Consider the following 21668-nt stretch of genomic DNA (forward strand, 5'->3'; position numbering starts at 1 on the left):
GTGGTCATCCACACTGCACCTTTCAACTTAACATACGAAACAAATGCCATCATGCCCATGTAATTCTTAGTACCAAGCTCAATAATTTTTGTCTCATGGAAAGATTGCCAGGAAATATCTTGACCGATCAATTATTTAAGTTTGATTCTCAACTATGTGCAGTCTACAGATTGATTGTCGAAAAGCTGAGGAATGAGGAATGGTTCAATAAGAAGCTCAAAGATAAAGAAATCGAAGTCAAGGACATGGTTCTCATGTACAACATAAAGAACCAAAGCATGAAGAAATGTTTCTTGGACGAGGGTGGATGAGGCATAATCAATTCCAAATAGACTGGGACTCATGAACCGCTACTTTGTAGTAGCTAGCCTCAAGATAAGTAACTATTTTAATGACAAAAGAAGATAGGTAACTATTTTAATGACAAAAGAAGACAGGTAACTATTTTGTAGCTAGCCTCAAGAGACAGGTAACTATTTTGATGACAAAAGAGGAGCGTATGTCTTGCACAACCTCAACACCAAATAACAATTCTCAAATTCAACAAGTGCTAGAATCAATCAAGCTTCCAAAGGTAACCCATACAAAGATCATGCCACTCGAAAAGAGGCATATTCTTTACTTAACACAAGGATAAGTAACCAAGTTCCATCAAAAGTCTCGCCTAAGCAAGATCAACCTTTGCCATGAAGTACCCCCTCCACAAAGTGGCCTCCTAACCCTACTAACACCCATACCACTAACATTTCTAAGCTTATAGAATCAAAATTGTAGGTGCCCAAACCCACTAGTCCCCAACAAGACCAATGTTTCCATGATAAAGGTACCAAATGGTGGGTACTTAAAGAAATACTATGAGCACAAGGGTACTATTAAGGGCATGAGAAAATCTAGATACCAAAGAGAAAGGTCTAGCATAAGGTAGTGATAGCCATGCTGCCAAAATGGCCGCATTACCAAGCAACAAAACCCTAAACCAAAAACATAGTTCATTATTAGGAAAGAGTTTTTAGAAGTCCAAGGATAGAATGCAAGTTAAAAATGACCCTAGCAACCCAAAGCAATGCAATCCAAACCATTCATTCAAATCTAAGGAAGCCTTGACAAATAGGAGCACTACCCAAAGATGTTGGGTAACTCTTCCAAGTCACCCAAGGGTATTATGAAGAGAAAAAGAGCATTTGGGTACCTAAAATGACATTGTCATTACAACGAAAAGTACCAAGGTAAGATGACAAAAAGGTGCTTTTTTTGCACAACACTCTCTTATGTATGCTGCTCAAAATAGAGTGTCCATAAATTGAGGCTAGGGTAAAGCATATCACGCTTTACAAAATATTAAAATTCAAGTCTAAGTTTGATAAACCAAGGCTTTCCAAAATAAATCAAAATGTGCACAAGCTAGCACATGTATATGCAAAGCTTGTTTACAAAATTATGTGCCAAGTAGTAATAACGTGCGAATTCTCCTCAATCTTTGGAATCCTCTTCACCTAACCAACAATAAATTGGCAAACAAATATTTCATAAGTGTATAAACCATAACCACACACATGTTTGCCAGGTGTAAATAACCCAGGAATCACCCTTCCATACAAACCAAAATATAACATACATTGGAGGCCCCAACCATACGTCAATATTATACACCAAATGTATTAATATTTATAATGGCATCACCCATAATATTGACATGACTTGGCTTGACGCAAGATAATCCAAGCATCCCCAAATTATCTAAGAGGATGCTTAAAATATATTCCCATAACATTCCCTCTTGCTTGAGTTTGTGACTGCCCTCAATTATAGGTTTGTTAAAAAGAACGGAGAATCTCAGGAAAGGCACAAAAGTATTTCGCACCCATCTTGCATCTTCGCGGAGGATGATTTTGGAAAGTCACTAAATATTTGATATATTGATTTCCAGTACGAGTTGATGTAATTTGATGATCAATGATAGTATCTAGAAGCAAAACTTCTTCCTCACTCTCAATAAGAGGTGGTTCCTCATACACAGGATGAGTGGGAAGTGATCCCCTCTGTAACAAACTCACATGAAATGAGTTATGAATCTGCCAATGAGAAGGTAATTCAAGGTCTATAATCAACATCATTATTTTATGAATCACCTTAAAAGGTCCATAAAATCTTGGGGCAAGCTTAACAACTAGAAATTTTTCAACATTCTTAAGTCGAGGCTTTCAATTCTCAAAAGTACATAATCTCCTATTTTAAAGTTATACCTTTATGTTTACCGTTTGCTTTCTAACATATCTTTCTTGAGCATGAGCAATAGAATGTTTTACATCATTCAAAATGCTACTAAAATCGATCAACAGTTTCAATTTTGTGGGAAAGTCTAGTTGCCACGGGAATAGGCAAAGGTTGAGTAATAGAATGTTTTACATCATTCAAAATGCTACTAAAATCGATAGTGAATTGATCAACAATTTTGATTTTGTTGTCTAGGTGTGCCGGAATAGGCAAATATTTTCCATACACAATTTTGAAAGGTACTCAAATATTAGCCGAATGAGGAGTATTATTATATGCAAACTAGAGAAGATGAATGTACTTATCCCATGAATTAGGTTGTTGTGGGCAACATAGGCTCTGAGTAGATCCAAGATATTACTATTAGTAACCTCAGTTTGTCCATTCATTTTCGGATGGAAAGCTATGGAAAAATCGCCTAAGTTGGAGAAAAGAGTGATTCAAAAGTCACTACAAATCTTGAGTCTCTATCGTAAACAATGACTTTTGGCTATCCGTGATGTACAAAGATTTGTTTAATAAACATTATTGCGGCTTGCTAAGAAGTCAAAGTTTTCTTACAAGGTAAGAAATATGCTTGCTTACTTAAATGGTCAACTATAGTCCAAATCATATCATTATGACTCAATGTAATAGGCAAACCTATAATGAAGTCCATAGATATTTATTCCCAAGTATCATTAGGGATTGGTAGAGAAGTAAGAAGTTCTTGGGTCTTACCTTTGTAGCTTTTAATTTTCTTACAAATAGAACATTCAGTCATAAATTTTGCTACATCTTGTTTAAGATAAGGCCAAAAGAATTCTCTAGAAACTAATTGTAAAGTAGCTAAAACACCTCGATGACCCATATATGGTGCTTGATGGATTTCTTCCAATATGAAATGTCTGAAAGGTTTTGTAATACACAATCTCTTTTGAAAGAAAAGATAACCATCATGGCATGAATATTCACCAATAGGGTTCCAATTATTGTCTCTAAGTTTAGTCCAAATGCCAGTAAAATTTGGGTCCATATCATATGATTCTCTCATAGGACTCTAGGGCTCAATGAATAACAGAAATGTTGTGAACACTACAACGTCTACTTAAAGCATTTGCCACAACATTTTCTTTGCCTGGTTGAGATTGAATCATGGATTAAAAACTTTGCATAAATGAAGTCCATTTGATATGTCATTCAAAGATCAATGGTGTGGCTGGGTCAACAAATGACGAATGCTTTGCTAGTCTATCTTGATTAAGAATTCAGATCCCATTAAATAATGCTTCCAAAGTCTTAAAACATGAACAAAAGAAGCTAATTCCTTTTCATATATACTATAATTTATTTCTATTGGTTTAAGCTTACAACTTTCATAAGCAATGGGATGTCCATCTCGCATATAAGAACAGCACCAAAGCCTTGTCCACTTGCATCAGTAACTACAACAAAGAATGGTCATTGAAAATCTGGTAGTATAAGAACCGATACATGAGTCAATGCTTTCTTAAGTTCAGAGAGAAGGAATGATCTTGTCTACTAGTCCAATCAAAATGTCTAGCTTTCTTAAGAAGTTTGGTTAAAGGATGTGCAATATATGCAAAATTTCTAACGAAAATCAACAGAGACAATGTGCCCTAGATATTCAATTTTCTCTTGAAAGAATTTGCTCTTTTCATACATAGAACTTATTCTCGTGAAGAAGTGAGAACACTTTTTCTAAATGTTGTTCATGATCTTAACGATTCTTGCTGAAAATTAAGATATCATCAAAAAATACTATAGCAAAATTTTGATATTTTGAGAATATTATATTCATCATTTTGTTGAAAGTAGCCGGAGCATTAGTCAAACCGAATGGCATAGCTAAAAAACTCATAATGACCAGTTTGGGTTCTAAAGGCAGTCTTGAAGATATCCCCTTCATCCATTCAAATCTGATGATAACCGAACTTTAGGTCAATCTTACTAAAGATTTGGGCTCCTTTGAGCTTATCTAGCAAGTCATCCACTCAAGGTATTGGATATCGATTCTTGACAGTAATCTTGTTTAATGCACAATAATCGATACACTATCAATATGTTCCATTCTTCTTTTTAACAAGAAAAACTAGAGCACTGAATGGAAAACGACTGGGTCTAATTAATTTTTTCTCTTATAGTTCTTCAACTTGCCTTTGGATATCTTTTTGCTCAAGCATGTTGACACGATAAGGAGATTTACATAGTGGTGAGCTAGCAGGAATTATTTCAATTCTATAGTCTTCTGGATGAATTTGGATAAGCCAAGAGGTAAGTCATCCATGAAGCAATTAGAGAACTTAGAGACGAAAGGATCATGAGACACATTTGATTTGGAGTCATCAGAGCACTAAGCTGGTTTGACAAGAATAAAAAATGTCTTCTCCTTTTTATGTAAAGCTCTCTTTTCTTAGATATGAGTCAAAAGTGGACTTAAGTCACCCTTGGTTTGACATTGAAGACAAATTTCTTTTTCACCTTCTATTAACCACATGATATGAGTTTCATAGTCAATCTAGGGATTATGGTCATGTCTCCCATGGCATACCTAAGATAACATCCACTCCTTGTTGCAAAGGAGCCACTAGGAATGTTCTCTTTTCTTTTAGTGAATCCTTTTCCAATTCTAAGTCCTTAACCTCTTTTGTGCAGTTGTACTTAGTACCTTGAAATGCAGCTTTTACTTTATAACTAGAGTATGATGCATCGAGGTTAAGTGCTTTCAATGCTTTTTCAGAAATGAAATCATGTGAGCTACCGTCATCATGCAATATAAAAATTGATTTTCCTTTTATTTTGCCCTGAATTCTCAATAAAGCATGAATCGAAAGCTTACCTTCATCCGAATAATCAGGATGAAAGAGAATCATCTTCTTCTTCTTCAATAACGTTGAGACGAGCCACCGATGCAGAATTCTTCTTCTTCTCAGGATAGTCTTGCACGAGGTGTCCTTCCTTATGACATCTGAAACACTTGACAATTCAATTCTTCAGTTGACCATTTGAGGGTTTGTTGTTGTTGTCCTTGTGAGCATCTCCTTTAATCACATCTTTACCCTTGTGCATCCTGGAGTTATCAAAAGTACTTGAAGGGAAAAATGGTTTAGAAGACTTTGTAAACGATTTATCCTGCATCCTAAAATCTCTAGAAATAGATGTTTTACGTTCAAAATTTAAAGTGAGATCCATGGTAGAACTAAGACCATGCGGATGAAACATATTGACGTCATCCCTAATAGTAGGCTTAAGTCCAGCAATTAATTTCCTTCATTGCTCTTTTTCCTCGACTTTTTCAATCACTTGGACATTCTTTTTCTCGACGTGGCATAAAGTGTCCCATCGGTGATGCACTTTAGCCTTGTACTTAGAAGGTAGAAAGTGCTTCTTTAAGAGTTTATAGAACTCTTTCCATGCCGAAGGTCGATGTTTACCCTGCTTGATCACATTCCACCATAAGGCAGCACTTTTAATTAAGTGGTTACAAGCACATTTAATCTTGTCCTTTTCCAAGAACTTTTTACCTAAAAAATCATCATCCAATTGGCTAAGCCATGCAATAAGTACTTGTGCAACTTTCTTGCCATCATAGTTCTAGAAAGTGAACGCCTTTCAGCTACTCCGTGAATCTTTCCGAGAACTTTAAGCACAGAAGGTAGCTTTGTCAGTGGGCCTAACATGATCACTTTCCTCCTCGGGTCAGAGTTGGAAGAGTCACACTTGCACTTGGAACGCTTCACTTGACACTCTAATTTGCATTGGAGTTCTCACGCTCACTTGCATTTGCTCTTGAAGTGCTCAAATTTTCTCTTGCATAGTGGGTTGTGCAGGTAGAGTAGCCATTGCAAATAAATAGATAAAGAAGGTGCAATTTAATAATGTAGATAAATGAATAAACACGAGAAATGTAGCTCTTGAACCGTGTTGAATTCGGGTTTGAAGTCATCAAATGGTTGATCTTGACTCCGTCCTTTTACTCCAATTTTGAATAAAATCCAAGTGTGGTCAAGAAGCTTAAGTTCCAGTCAACTTTGGTAAGATTTTTAAAGCCACTTGAAAATCCTACCAAAACTACATGTGATGAAGAAACCGAAGCCAAAAAAAACACCTTCCAAAAATTTTCAAATTTTGATGCTCTTTGATGCCCAAAATTTTTGGTTAAAGAAGCCTTCCAATTTTTCAAAAAAAGAGTGAAGACCCTTCTATAAAATTTTTTGCAAATCTTGAAATTTGAAATTTTTATTCCCTTTATGGAGAGCCCCTTCTTCTCCTTTGAGACCTTTGAATGCTTGGATAGGCTTTTGGAACCTTTTGTTTAAGCTTTACTTTTGGACTTTAAAGCCTATAACATTAAGCTTCTTCTTTTTTTTACAAAGCTTACTAAGGTTTTAAAAAAACAATGTCTTCTGTTCACAATAAGAACCCGAGCGGGGCTGTGCAATTTGGGAGAAAGAAGCTGATTGTGTTTTTTTTGCTGCCACCATCATGGAGAGGAAAAGAAAAAGAAATTGGATACTTGCATTGCTGCCGCCCCGTGGAGAAGAAGGAAGAAGCAAATTTGAATATCTTCTTCTTCTTTAAAAATATCCAAGAAGGAATTTCTTTTGCATGGCAGTGTTTCATCGCTTTTTCAAAAGAATTTGTTGAAGATCATTGACCCTCCATTATGGAGTTGCTCATCTGCATGATGAGCAATTGACCCTCCATTATGGAGTTGCTCATCTGCATGATGGTTTAGCAATTTGATTATGGGCTCAAAACTCCTTCAAGAGCTGATTTCATCCATACAGTTAAATCGTAGAGAGATCATGAATTTGGGAAAACCATTTTTTAACAAAAAGGTGGTTTGGTGGTTTTCTGTAGAGTGGTTTGCCACCCCCTTTATCTCTTGGTCTTTGCCCTTTGGTTAATAGACTACAACTCTTCAAACCTTTGAATTAAGCTTTCAAGCTTTCAAATCTTGCCTCCATCTTCCTAGACCCAAGCTCTAATATGATTCACATGGATCCAATTCTAGGAAAATAGAGTAAAAATGAACTTACAATAAATTGATTAAATCAAACCAAATAACTCATCAAAAGACCACAAGTTCAACATATTCAAGATTTGAGAGAATAAACTAATAAAATACTTAGCCTCCAACATTGGGTGCAATCATCTCCCCTCATGTGTATGGCCTCTCCCCACACATGATTATTTACGTAATACTTTATGGACACTCTATTTTGAGCATAAGAGAGTGTTGTGCTTTTTCTTGCACGACACTCTCTTATGCTCAAAATAGAGTGTCCCCCATAAACTGAGGCTAGGGTTAAAAATATCATGCTTTTTCTTGCACGACACTCTCTTATGCTCAAAATACAGTGTCCCCCATAAACTGAGGCTAGGGTTAAAAATATCATGCTTTACAAAATATTAAAATTCAAGTAAGCTTAATAAATCAAGGCTTTCCAAAATAAATCAAAATGTGCACAAGCTAGCACATGCATATACAAAGCTTGTTTACAAAAAATTGTGCCAAGTAATAATAATGTGTGAATTCTCCTCAATCTTCGAAATCCTCTTCACCTCTAAAATAACCAACAATAAATTGATAAACAAATATTTCATAAATATACAAATCATAACCACACACATGTTTTCCAGGCGTAAGTAACCTAAGAAATCACCCTACTATACAAACCAAACTGTAACAAACATTGAAGGCCCCAACTATACATCAATATACACCAAGCATAATATTTATAATGGCATCACCCATGATATTAACATGATTTGGCTTGATGCAAAGATAATCCAAGCATCCCCAAATTATCTAAGAGGGTAGAATAATATTTTTAAGAGGGCTTAAATATATATTCCCATAACACACACACCCACATGGCAAGTGGCAAAACTGGGTGGGCTAGGTCCCTGAAGAGTGCCTAGTCAGGAGGCCCCTCCACCAGATCATTCCCCATGGCTAAAGAAGTACCTAAAGTTACCTGATGTGCATTTGATTTGATCTAGGAAGGTCATCTCACCTCCACCAAAAGATTCTCTAGGGCCATCTTCAACTTTTAAGGCTGTCTTCCTGACTTTCCTATAGCCTTTACTTCCATGATCCACAACTTTGCTGGTGAAAGATCCCTGCCCCCTCCGTGCATCAAATTCTGGGGTGCTAGCACTTCTTGCGCACTGGGTAGAGCCTCTCACTCGGGGCCTCGCCCACGGATATCCAGACAAGAGACTAATCCCTCAGTTCTTCCAAACCGAACCCGAAAAAACTTCCCTTGCCCAGCAGACATAGGCGATTCCTCCAAGATATTTTATTCTAACATAGTCAAGGTCTTCACTGACTAAACTAATCCGACCGAACCCGTAAGTCTCGTGGTCAGATCAAGGAAGAGACTTGCACTTAGATCATAGAGTCCAACGCTTTTTTACTCATCAAGAGGCACAGCCGTTGATTCTTTTCCATAGAACAAGGGTTATCCAGGATTTACTTCAACTATCGTAACTTAACGAATTGAGTCTCATTTTAGGATCCATCAGTCCAGCCTAACCCCATCCAATCCCATGGGTTAGCCAGCCGCCCAACCAGTGTAGTGATAGGATCCATTTAGGAATTTGGTTATGTTTTGCCCCAAGTGCTAGGGAAAAGAGTTCCCAGGCTCCCTAGTAGCCGGCGCTTCAAGCAAAGTTCAAGATAGTCACACCACTTACACACCCCCAATATGAAATTGCCTTTTTCACAAATTCAGCTAATCAAAACAATCTTTTAATGAAACCATAGTATCACTGATCATAATCCTCCAAAATATCTAGCTTGAATTCTAATTTCCAATCATTCCTTCATCGGTGTACCTATGGCATCATTGGCACACCAGAACGCTCATCACCTGCTCACTCAGGGGCCTTTTCGATAGTTCCTAGCTCATAGTACCCGAAAATATAATCAAGTATTACATTCATTTCTTCCCCAGCATACCTATGGCATCATTGGCAACCAGAACGCTCACCACCTGTTCACTCAGGGGCCTTTTCGATAGTTCCTAGCTCATAGTACTTGGAAATATAATCACATAAGAAAGATCCAGATGTACTCTCCGTTGAGATCAGCAAGATCAACCAACAGATCCATATAAAAGAGCCATGGACTCATCCGTTGAAGACCAGCAAGGCCAATCAAGAAGATCCATGCGCCTGAGTTCAGAAAACAATCTCCTTGTTCCATTTTCTTCCTCGACGCACGCGTGGGTATCTTCGGCAACCTAGAGCCCGAGCACCGTATGGTCAGCACCCTTTAGGCTCCTTCACAGGTCACCTAGCGCTTCACTTATAGACTGCTTCCTTGGTCCCTCATCCACCATACCGAAAGCTCACCATTTAAATCGAACGGAGGCTGGTCAAGACCTCGATTGACCTTGCTACACGAGATGTCCTCCGTTGACTCTCCGTCAGCTGTTGCAACTTTATCACTTAGGTCTCCACGACCTCATTCACAAGATGGTCAAAATGCTTCCCCAGCATTCTTGACATAAAATAGTCATTTAAAAACAGGTTTCATAATACCGTTTCTAACGAACTCTCATCTTTCCACATTGTTCCACATCATTTCTCGCTATTCCACATTCTTCTACATCAATTCACATTGCTTATTCCACATCCAGTCATATGTATTTCCATCGTCTTCATCTATTCTCATCCAATCACATCTCATTACATCTATCCACATCTATCCTCATCACATCATGTCATCATCACATCTCATCCATTCATATCTACCCATATCCACATCACATCACATCACATCTATTCACATCACATCTATTCACATCACATCTCATCCATTCACATCTACCCCGATCCACATCACATCACATCCATTCACATTACATCTCATCCATTCACATCTACCTAGATCCACATCACATCACATTCATCCACCTTACATCTCATCCATCCATTCACATTACATCACATCACATCCATTTATATTCATTCAGATCCACATCACATCCATCCACATCACATCTCATCCATTCACATCTCATCACATCATATTCTCATCCATTTACATCTCATCATATCATATTCACATCATATCACATCCATTCAGATACATTCACATCTCATCGCATCTATTCAGATATCATCACATCACATTCACATCCATTCATGTCTCATCGCATCCATTCACGTCTCATCATATCCACTCACATTTCATCACACCCATTCACATCTCATCACACCCATTCACATCCATCACACCCATTCACATCCATCACATTCATTGCATCCACATCACATCACATACATTCCATCCACATCTATCCTTATCACATCACATTCATTCCATCCATATCACATCACATCGACATCTATCCATATCTTATCACATCCATTCACAGCTCATCACATTCATCCACATTCACCTATTCATTCACATTCACATCTATCCACATCCATCCATTCATTCACATTCACAATTATCCATATCTCATCACATCCATTCACATCTCATCACATTCATCCACATCCATCCATTCATGAATTCACATTCACATCCATCCATTCATTCACCTCACATCTCATTCTCACCCATTTACGTCACATCACACCCATTCACATATCATCACATCTCATTCAAATCTCATCACATCCACATCCACATCACACCCATTCACATATCATCACATCTCATTCAAATCTCATCACATCCACATCCACATCTTTACATCGCATCACATCTCATCACATCCACATCCACATCCATTTACATCACATCACATCTCATCACATCCACATCCACATCCATTTACATCTCATCCAAATCTCATCACATCCACATCCACATCCACATCCATTTACATCTCCTCTCATCACATCCACATCCACATCTTTACATCACATCACATCTCATCACATCCACATCCACATCCATTTACATCACATCCACATCACATCTCATCACATCCACATCCACATCCACATCCATTTACATCACATCACATCCACATCCACATCCATTTACATCTCATCCACATCTCATCACATCCACTCACATCTTATCACATCGCATTCACATCTTATCACATCGTATTCACATCTTATCACATCACATTCATATCTTATCACATCACGTTTACATCTCCTCTTATCACATCACGTTTACATCTCCTCTTATCACATTCACATCTCATCTAATCACATCGCATCCATTTACATCCCGTCACATTCATTTACATTCATTCGGCTCTACATCACATCTTATCACATCTACTTTTAGTATTTTTTTCTACTTTCGATACCGATGGGACTTTTCTAAGTTTCTGCCAATTGCTTGGCCTAGTTAAAGGTACTTTTTCTTTATGGATATTTTCATATTCTTTCTCAAATTTCTCAAGTGAAATATATTCAATATTCTTCTTTTGAGTAAAAGAGGTATTTACAAAAATCAATTCTACCCATATTTCCTAATAAAATTAATAATGCTCAAAATTTTACTTTTGATAAATACTCATAATTTGAATTATGCCAAAAATTCCTCTTTTACCATTTAATTACTTGGATCTCAAATATCATGGGAATTCCTCTTTTTGCATAAAAATAAATTTACCAAAATTTACTCTTTTCTCATAATCAATTAATTATGCATAATTATAAAAAAATATTTCTCATGAATATGATGAAAATCATTCTTTTTGCATAGGATGTCCAATCCTAGAATATGGTAGGAATTCCTCTTTTAGCATTATGCATAAAAATAAGATATGTATTATTTTCTAAAAAATTTGCCATAGCTTCGCTGCTGCTGCTATTACTGATAATTCTCAACTTTTTTCTAAAGAATAAAAGCTTGTAATGAAAATATGATAGTAGTTCCTCTTTTATGCTTAAAATCAAACTATGAATTTAAATCATAATTTTAACCGTAAAATTAAACATAACTATGATTATCTCACTAGATTGATCTAATTTTAACAATCCTCTTTTTCCAATTTATCACGATAATCCATTTCTCATTTAGAATGAATTATAGTAGTTTTTAACTACTCATAAATAATCTAAAAGAATTTACCATTATTTTAATAGCATAAAATCATGAAAATATCATTTTCTTAATCTCTAGCTTATCAAGCCTAGAGTTTAGCTTTGAATTAAGAGAATTTCATTGAGAAGCATCCTTCTCCAATGGATTTAGCCATAAAGATGGCTATTCTTTTAGAGAGAGAGATTTACTTAAAGAAAGTATTACAATTAAGCATAAAGATTAGCTTTCTCTTAATTAAATATTAAGATTTTTAGAAAAAGCTTGATTTGAATTAAAACAATCATTTTGAAAGCTTCTCAAGCTTGAGAGAGGTTGAGAAGAAGAAAGTCATTGAGAAAATTAGAAAAAACCATAAAATTTGATTTTACCTCCAAGTTTGGCATGATTCTCTAATTGCAGTGAAGCCCCCAACCAATCAATTGATCCACCAAGAGGAGAAGAGTAACTCCAAGAGTTGTTGTAGAGAGAGAGAGCTCCAAGCTCCTAAGAGAGGAAAATTTAAGGGATAATAGAAAATATAATTATTTTAATATAATATTGGCATGGTATAGCTCTAATATTTTATTACAAATAATTGAGGGTCTATTTATAGGTGAGGGAGGCCACTAACCAAGTCCAACTAGGTTCTAGAATTTTCCAGGTTCATTTTGACTCAATTTGGACAAGATTTGGACTAGTTTGGCTCCCTTTTTGATTTGGTTTGATCCAGGAGCGAGAAGAGATAAAAATGTCACAAATTTTTTTGAATTAAAAACCCTTCCACACATGTGAAAGAGGCGCCTACCTCAAGTCTCCCTTTCCTTACCAAGGTGTCAAAAATGCATCATTATTCCAAAATATCTCATTTTCTTAGTAATATCTCATAATTTTTAACTAATAAACCTTGTACTCAATCAACTCTTCATCTTATGTGAGCATTTACTCATTTTTGGGTAATTTCTTTTATTCTTTGGATTTATCTCATCCCAACACTTGGATTAATCCAATTGGCCCATTGAAACTTTAATTGGACCATAATCTAAAAATTTATGAAAATGTAGACCCTTAGGCTAAGGTCCCTTATACCATTCTCAATTAATTCCTAATGCACATTGGAAAGTTCATTTTGAACTTCTGTTTCAGGGGAATCCGTTTTAGACACTAGGAGGATTTTTATATCCAAAGATATTTCAATTTTGGATTATCTCTCTCTAGATATTTTCTCTCTCTAGGCCAAAACAGGGTAAAACAAGATCTTTCTTCTATTTCAGAGAAGAGAATAATTACAAGAACAGAAGGGGAGGTTCTTACACCTTTACACCTCAAAAGCTGGAGAGGGAGGAATCTTACAGGCAGCTGGCCACATGATAAAATTTATGTGGCAAGATAGAAAGAGCAAGCAGATGTGGCCTCGTAATAAGCACTACTCCTTGCCCATGCCAAACTTGCCCAGCTGGAATCTCAAAAGAATGTAGCATAACACAATGTATGAGCCAAGGGATCAATTTTTAAGTGCAATAAATTCCTTATCCATCTTTTAGATCATGTTTTTTACTGAAGTTAATATTTTGAATTTGAAATTCCAAGAGAAACATGTTGATATCAAAAGAATTGGGAGATATGTGAATGTTGTCATTGATGTTCTTAATATATATATTTGGAAGGCTCATTTGAACTAGGCTTACAACAACTAAAGGGAACAAAGGTGGCAAGTGGAGGGCGGCGCAATGGGATGTGCGCAAGGTGATGTGGCGGGCGAAGGGGGAAGCCGTTCTTGAAGAAAGCACAAGGTGGTCTATATAAGTTCGAGAACAAGGAAGGCATGATGACTGAGCATTTTCTCAAGTATGGAAGCTTTCTAAATAGTACTAGGTCAGGAGATATAAGAGTGTGTATTCTTTTAGCAAAAGACTTCATTCAAGTAATTTTTGCTAATGTTCAATGAGAATATTTGATGAAATGTAGGAAAGCATCTTTTTTACCTAAGAATTATCCTTGCACAAAAGACTTTGAGATTAGGACACTCCTTGGATTGGCTATGTGAATTATTTGGAATTGGTTTATGTCCATTTGTAAACATGGACATTAATTTGTGACAACAAATTGAAGCTTATCCAACAAAGGGTCTCTTTGATACATGGAATCATTGTGGGAGTGAAATATTAGAATGTAGACAAATGTGTATGGAAAAATTGAAGTTGTGGCAATTTTTTCTTGGACTACCAATGAGTTTTGTCATGCATGAGAGAGGCTTCTAAAAGCAAAACAAGATCAAAAGTCATGATAAATCTTGTCTTTCCTTGAAGACATTGGATATGCTCATGTTTATGTCACTCTCAATTGATGAGAAACCTATAGATGTGGAAAGTGCGATGCAAATATATTTTACGTTTGAAAGTCCATGAAGGAAAGAAAACCTCAAAGATTGAGTGAGAGCTAGTGTTTTTATGTTCCTCACTTAAAGTCTTCTTGTATTCCTCACTCATTCAATATGTAAGTATCTTTTTATAAATCTATGTTATTGTAACCGGTAGAATTAAGAAAAATTGGATGAGATTTTAAGTAGCCCTTATTTAAAAGAATGCTTTTTTATATATTATATTTTTGAAAAAAAAAAGAAGGATAAGCTTAATATTTGTCCTTATTTTGATTGATTTTTTCGAGCACTGGGGTAGAAGGTACAAACGGTGGAGGATTGAATCGAGAGCCGTAAGCTCATACGACTCTTTCTAAATTATGTGGACTGAAATAGATGCTTTCTTTGTCTATTAATGTCTAGCTAGTAGCTCCTGCTATGTATAATTAAACACACGTTTTGCTTGTGTAGATCATGCCTGATCATGTAGCTGAATAATGTAAGATACAGCTCCTCGCAGCCTGCAATTTCTCACAAAATGGCTTCTTCTTCTCTCATCTTCCTTGTCGTATTGGCTTCCGCGTCCAACAGCACACAAGAAGCCAGGGCCCTATATATAACTGTCCCGTATTACTAGACGTGAGACTGTCTCGTTAATTATGATGCTTAATCACTGAGCTCAGTTGCCAGCACCTTAATGGTAGTTATGGGTCGTCCTCTGCTGGTGCCGGTTAATTAATTCTGATTATACTGAATTCTTGCAGTATTGTTCGGGTGGTTTGTCTACGACGTGCACCTCAGCGTGGATCTGGATTGCTGTGTTACCAATGATGACGGAGCTTTAGGCTGGGCACTTGCGTTGTGGGTGCCCATGCCCGGTCTTGTAACGGCGACTCCGAGTCCGGTCATCAATAATAATTTCCGTTCGCATTAAATAATAATATGTTGCTCCTTTCTCAACAAAAAAAAAAAAAAAAAAAAAGAGTGCTATGTTGATTGTTAGTCATTTGCTAGATCCTAAGGTTGGGTGGGTTTGAGAAAGTGTGGTTTGATACATTATATATATATATATATCTAGAGATGAATCTAGGAACATGCCCAAATTCACCTTTTAGGAACGTGCATGTTATATACTCATGGTAGTGAACCCACAAGACTATATAACTATCAACTCCATTATGCATAGTATGGACTAAATACTACGACATCTCTTCAATGTCCAATAGTGGGTGTAGAACTATGTATCAAGATATGCTCTCACACATGCACTCCACAGACACACACACACACACACATAAGAGCATATATTCACACAAAGGCCTTCGTATTGAGTTTCTGTCAAACCTCCGGAGATGCACGACAGACTCAACCAAAATGAAGCGTAGCACTAAGGGAAGTAGCAAATAGAAAGAATTAGTACAGCAAATAAATAGTTGATACATTATAGTCTACAATATTGTTATTTCCAATAATTAGTGTGCATCGGGTTTGCATTGAGTTTCACTCTAGTGAAACGATCTCTAGCGCTTTAAAGTAGGTTTGAAAATGATTTTAAATATGTCTATTCTACTCAAGGCTACAAAAAACTATTCTTTTTTTTCTCCCACATTTTAAAAAAATAAGCTTTGAGATTTTTAAAAAAAATCACTAGGCTCACTTCTCTTGGTTCATGTGTGTTGACTCAGGTCTATTGAGCATGCCTCCAGACTCACATCTCTAGGCTCACGTGTGTTTACTCATACCTGTTGACTCACGCATGTCACGTATGCATGCCTTTTTTATATGGACTAGCCTCACGTACTTTATCTTTATGAAACATGCCTATTTGGGACATGAAATTTTACACATTAAGCCTACGATAAGATTGGTGTGTAATTATTGGACAATAATAATACTTTAATGTCTCAATAATTACAAAGAATAAGAATTTCCTTTAGAAATTATAGCTGGTATAGGTTATATGATAAGAAAATCCTTGAAGGACATGATTAGGTATGTCAAAATCTTTAAGGCAATAATAACTGGTTCATACAATATTAGGTATATCTACAACTAGACTCGCATTTGATTGACTCACGTCTCTAAACTTACAGCTCATGTGTCTAGACTCACGGCTCTAGGGTGTTGACTTGTATCTTTTTATGCTAGGCTGTGGATCCATGTCTTCCAACCCGAGAGCTCATTTGGCTTATAGTTTTTGAACTTTCTTGAGGTTTTCCTTAACTTAATGAGAGGTCTTAAGAATCCTAATCTTAGTTTAATAATAATTATGCAAGTGTTTTAAGTGTTTTTTAAAATCATTTTTTGTGGATTTTGCATGCTTCTAAGCTAACAATTCAAAGAATGCATGAAAAAAATGTAAAATGCACGAGCAAAAATTACCTATCTCACTCTAATCCACACTTGATTGAGCTTTGTACTTATGTTTTCAGAGTGGATTCCACTCCTAATCATAATTGTTAAGCTATTTCTTGGCTCATTGCAATAAGATCAAAGCCTTATGGGCTTCAAAATCATACAAATCACCAAGAAACCAAGATTTTTCCTTTCTAAGAGATGAAAACAAAATGCCCTAATGCAACAAACTTTTAAACAAAATTAAAAACAACAAACTAAACAAATCCAAGACTCCAAAAACAAAAAACAATAAACTAACACATCCAAGACTCCAAAATTGTATGTGATTGAAAGTGTGACCTCCTAATCAACACTAGAAAATATTGGGTGATCTCAATAGCTTGGAATGGACTGATGAACAGACCTAAGCCGCCCTAGGTTAGTCTAGACAACCATGCCAAATATATTCAAGCCAAGCTTTTGCCGAAGCATGCCTTGCCTTAGAGCTGCAATTGCAACTTCACAATGTGGATACGTTAGCTCATCCCACACGTCCTCACTCAATTGTCACACTAGAATGCTCTTTTGCCAATGGGACGAAGGTAAAGCTCTCTACATCTAAATAGAGGCAAAGATAGATGGTCCTTTGCGATGGCTCTATCACTAAAAGAGAGGAAAGATAAAGCCACTTTATATATTCCAATGTCATCTTACAAAAGATATGTGCCCATTTGAACAGATGAGATGGCACAGCACCTTATAGCAAGTAGGGCAAGTGAAACCGCAACATCAAGGTGGCTTCTAACAATCCTTGTTGATAACATTTCGATTCACGAATTCAGTCTAGTACATGACATCTATGAAGAGACTCTAGACTAGAAACTCCTAGTTGTAAGGATTCCCACCACTTCCACCTCATTAATGTGATCATGATGTGTAGTGTGATCTCAAGTTATATGTTTATGATAATTCTCTTTATGATACCTTTGCAATTACAATAATACATTTTCTTGTTTAAGTACCAAGACAATTGATGTTACTATAAACAATTGACCAACTAGAGCGATCTCTTGAATCTGCACAGTGGCCATTCTTGTTAACAATGCCAACACACGTCACAGTAAACTATCGGAAGAGTGCATAGACTCATCAAATTTCCAATATGTTCTGGTATTTATTAATCACTACCTTGTGAGACCAATCACTACCTCGTGAGACCGCTAGAATTTAAGGTTCGCTTATGCTTATTAACAATCAAATCTTCTGGATAGGAGCATTATTCAGAACATGCAAGTGTTACTCTCAAAAGGGCTTTCATTTATCCAAGGGAAAATGTTCAGTTGCAAGAACTTGCAAGGGCAAACTCAACCCAGATTCGTTTTCAACCTTGTTGACTTTTTGGGAAACACATTACGCACTAAACACAAATCTTTAGGATGTCAAATGTAGACGTACACTTTAATAAAGACTAGTGTTCTCTCATAAGCACTTTGACTCGTCTAACGGAAGTTGTAGACTGGGTCCTTATCAGTCAGGACCATCCCCTTTTGATGGGAATCGGTCTGGAGTTTTTTTGTGCAATTTGACAATGTGGAAATGTATACAACACCTTGTTTGCAGAAATCAAGCACATTGATCATCCACACAATGCCAGCACTAGACATTCAGCGCTGTAAGCGACTAACTACATAAATCAGCTTGGGCAAGAAAATATAAACCACATACGGATCTAGCTACACGCTAGGGAAATCTCTATAAACAATCACGTTATGGTGATAAACCCCTGTTAAACTTAGAATACAAAGTGACTCCAGAAGAGTAAATTCAGTTTAGCAACCATGAACACAAACCACTTCTTGGAACCTTATCAGGACATTATTAGGGCATGTTAAATAGGAGAGCTTGTTATCTAGTTTCCCCCCACTTAGTACAAAACAACAATAACAGGAATTGGCAGAGGTTTCAATTCTACTCCCTCCACGAAATATCAACACTCAGGCCAAGCAAGCCCTCAATGTCAATAGAAGCATTGGACTTCAACTGACAGGAGCTGAGATGAGAACACAAGAACCGCACATCAATGACTACATAGTGAATCAAGGGAGACAGCAGCATAAGCTGAGTTATAGGAAACTACTCGAGGTTGAAGGTAAATAAAAAGAACATAAAAGCACACACCTAGCTAAAATAAAGTAACAGAAGATGAACAAACCATGAATTTCAACAACTCCAGACCTAATGGCCCAAACAAACAAAGCCATTGCACATACCCCTCATCTGAGTACCAAGAACCTAACCATTACAATGATAAAGATGGGACAATTGAGTGAGTCCGTGTCTTCAAATACCTTCGCACCTCACAATTTAACCAAAAACCTCTACATCAATGTTTCTGTCACTCCTGTGACTAGTACGTTATCTCTTAGCCTTGTGTCAGCAACCAAAACTGGCCTAAAATCGCAACTTGGAGAAAAACCATCTGTTCTTCCCAGTTTTAAACCTTTCTTCAAATATAGCTTTGGTCTCCTGCAGATAAAACAATCCAGAAAAATCAGAGGGAGCAAAAACAAACACATGCTAAAATCCTAGATGAGAGGCTACTTCCTTAATAGAACTGGAAACCAAACCCAATCCTTAATTAGTTTTGAGCACCAAAAAGACCTTATGTTATCTGTACTGATAGAATGGGTGCTCCATTCAGTCCAGCAATGCATTGCAACTGAAACCAAAAGCAATATACTAGTGCAAGCTTGGGACAAGATCTCTAAAAAGCTTGATGACAGCTTTGTATATCTCTGAAGATGTTCTTAAAATAGTGACAGTTACTAGCATTCTCATAAGAGAGAATAGACATCATTCCGAAACACTTGGGAAAAAAACTAAGAACATCAAATCTAGCTAGATGCACGACCTATAAAAGTAGGACCTGAATACATACACACGCACCCCGGCTAAGTAACCTTTAAGTGATGTGTAGTTAGAACTGTGGACATGTGTATGGAAAACTAAATTTACCTTCCTTGTCTCTACCCTCTTTGTTTTCGAGTCAAGCTTCTCGGGAGTGACAACGTTTTTCAGATCTACATCCAGAGTGTACCTGTCAGGAGAAAGACAACATAACTCAGCGGCTAGGTTAATGATTCCACCGAGGACCAAACTACCAATAAGAACTTGCAATGGCAAATAAAGAGATTTGAAACACTACCAATGGCACAGGGCACCAGGGGCAACAATTATGCAAGATGTAGACTACACAGAAAGGGCTTTCATACGCAAGTATCATTGACCACCTCACCAGAACAGCGGGAGTACCTGGTTGGCATAATATGGTTATAGTTGACAACTTTAATAAAAGGCTTCAAGCGTGATCGCTTGGCAATCTTCTTCTGGGAGGCCTTCTTGATGACCTGGGAAAAAGAGCAAAAAAGAAATCATGTTTCTTTGAAAACAAAGGGCCAGAAAGAATATCAGGTTTCATTACAAAGCGCAAGAATATTACATCTTACAGCATCAAATAGATGCAGAGAAACATCAATATCTGATTCTCAGAGCCACTAACTAACAGAGCTATGTGCAGCGATCTCAAACAGGAGACAGACAAGAAGATGAGAAACGATGACACCGAGAACCCAATTAATCATCAGACGCTGAAATCAAGAGCCAGTCTGCAAAAAAAATGCCGGAGATCTTCACACCTCAGCTCTGCTCCACGCCAGCTGTTTGCCATGGCAGGAAAGCTGAGGTGTCAAGACGGCCAAGGGTTTTCCCGCTGAATCATGCCATCCCACCAACAAAGGTGGCCGAGAACAAAAACAAGTCAGTGATTCCTTCCTTGAAAATGGATTGCAGCTACAACTTCATCTGTTAGCCTTTAAATCTCGATCTAAAATGAAATCATGGCAGGGAGAACCAGACAACTAAAACCAGAAATTGAGGGCAAAAGCTCACAAAGAAAGTCCAGCAGGAAAGTATTAATGCAGGCAAACGGGATATTGACCCGAAAGCTAGCCTAAAAGAAACCAAGTAGACAGTCCATGGAGAGAGTTATTAAGAAAATAACCGCAGGATCCGTGGGCATTTACATAGAAATAACAGGAAGCTGAAAAACAAAGACACAGAAGGCGAACCTTTCTAGGGTATCTGTCAATGCCGGCGACGAGGGCGTGGCCGTAGGGGCGGCTCTGCGTGCCATCGTCGAAGTTCTTGACGATGACCGCCTTCCGGCCTGCGAATCGGCCCTGCAGCACAACCACCACCTTGTTCGCCTTCAAAAACTTCACCATCCTGCCCTCCCTCTAGCTGTGGCGGCAACCCGAGACTCACAAACACAGTAAACCCTTGCGCAGAAAGAACGACGAATATCGGATTACCTTCTTTCAAGTCCGTGCCCTAGAAACCCAAGAGTCGTTTACACACACATCCTATTGACCGCCGCCCAATTATGTGGGCTGTACGGCGCCCAGTTTGTTGGCACTGAGTCTGAGTCATTGGTAGGCAACATGAACAAAAGCCCATCGCAAATTTTAGAATTTTTGGATGTTAAATCAAGGATAAAGATGTAAATGCAGCTTTTTGGTATATAATTATATATACTAGTATTGCACCCGCGCGCGCGTTGCTGCCGACCAAGGTTCCAGAAAAGAACTATTCCCTCGCTACAACCCTCTCTCTCTCTCTCTCTCTCTC

General features: G+C 37.3%; 1 protein-coding gene across 2 annotated transcripts; it reads right to left on the reverse strand.

Moving 5' to 3' along the window:
• Positions 1-19180: 19180 nt before the first annotated feature.
• LOC147641605 (large ribosomal subunit protein eL27-like) lies at positions 19181-21369 on the reverse strand. Of its 2 annotated transcripts, none has more exons than XM_086793453.1 (4): positions 21110-21369; positions 20295-20389; positions 19998-20079; positions 19181-19508 (listed from the first exon to the last, which is right to left on the reverse strand). In XM_086793453.1, the coding sequence occupies exons 1-4, from the start codon at positions 21263-21265 to the stop codon at positions 19434-19436; spliced, it is 408 nt and encodes a 135-aa protein (XP_086649579.1). In that variant the 5' UTR covers positions 21266-21369; the 3' UTR covers positions 19181-19433. The 2 variants fall into 2 exon arrangements, with proteins under 2 accessions (XP_086649579.1, XP_086649660.1); XM_086793534.1 differs by lacking the exon at positions 19181-19508 and adding an exon at positions 19630-19701 and having other exon boundaries at positions 21110-21355.
• Positions 21370-21668: the final 299 nt, after the last annotated feature.

The sequence above is a fragment of the Cibotium barometz genome, chromosome 1, assembly GCF_041138505.1.
Source record: "Cibotium barometz isolate CiBa-2024 chromosome 1, ASM4113850v1, whole genome shotgun sequence".
NCBI lineage: Eukaryota > Viridiplantae > Streptophyta > Polypodiopsida > Cyatheales > Cibotiaceae > Cibotium > Cibotium barometz.

Bases quoted from the DNA above. Each gene is read 5' to 3' on its own strand.
- LOC147641605 (XM_086793453.1), bottom strand. From the start codon at position 21,265: ATGGTGAAGTTTTTGAAGGCGAACAAGGTGGTGGTTGTGCTGCAGGGC. The intron at 20,390-21,109 runs GTTCGCCTTCTG...TCTTTTTCCCAG, and splicing joins TTGACAGATACCCTAGAAAG to GTCATCAAGAAGGCCTCCCA. The intron at 20,080-20,294 runs GTACTCCCGCTG...TTCTCCTGACAG, and splicing joins AACCATATTATGCCAACCAG to GTACACTCTGGATGTAGATC.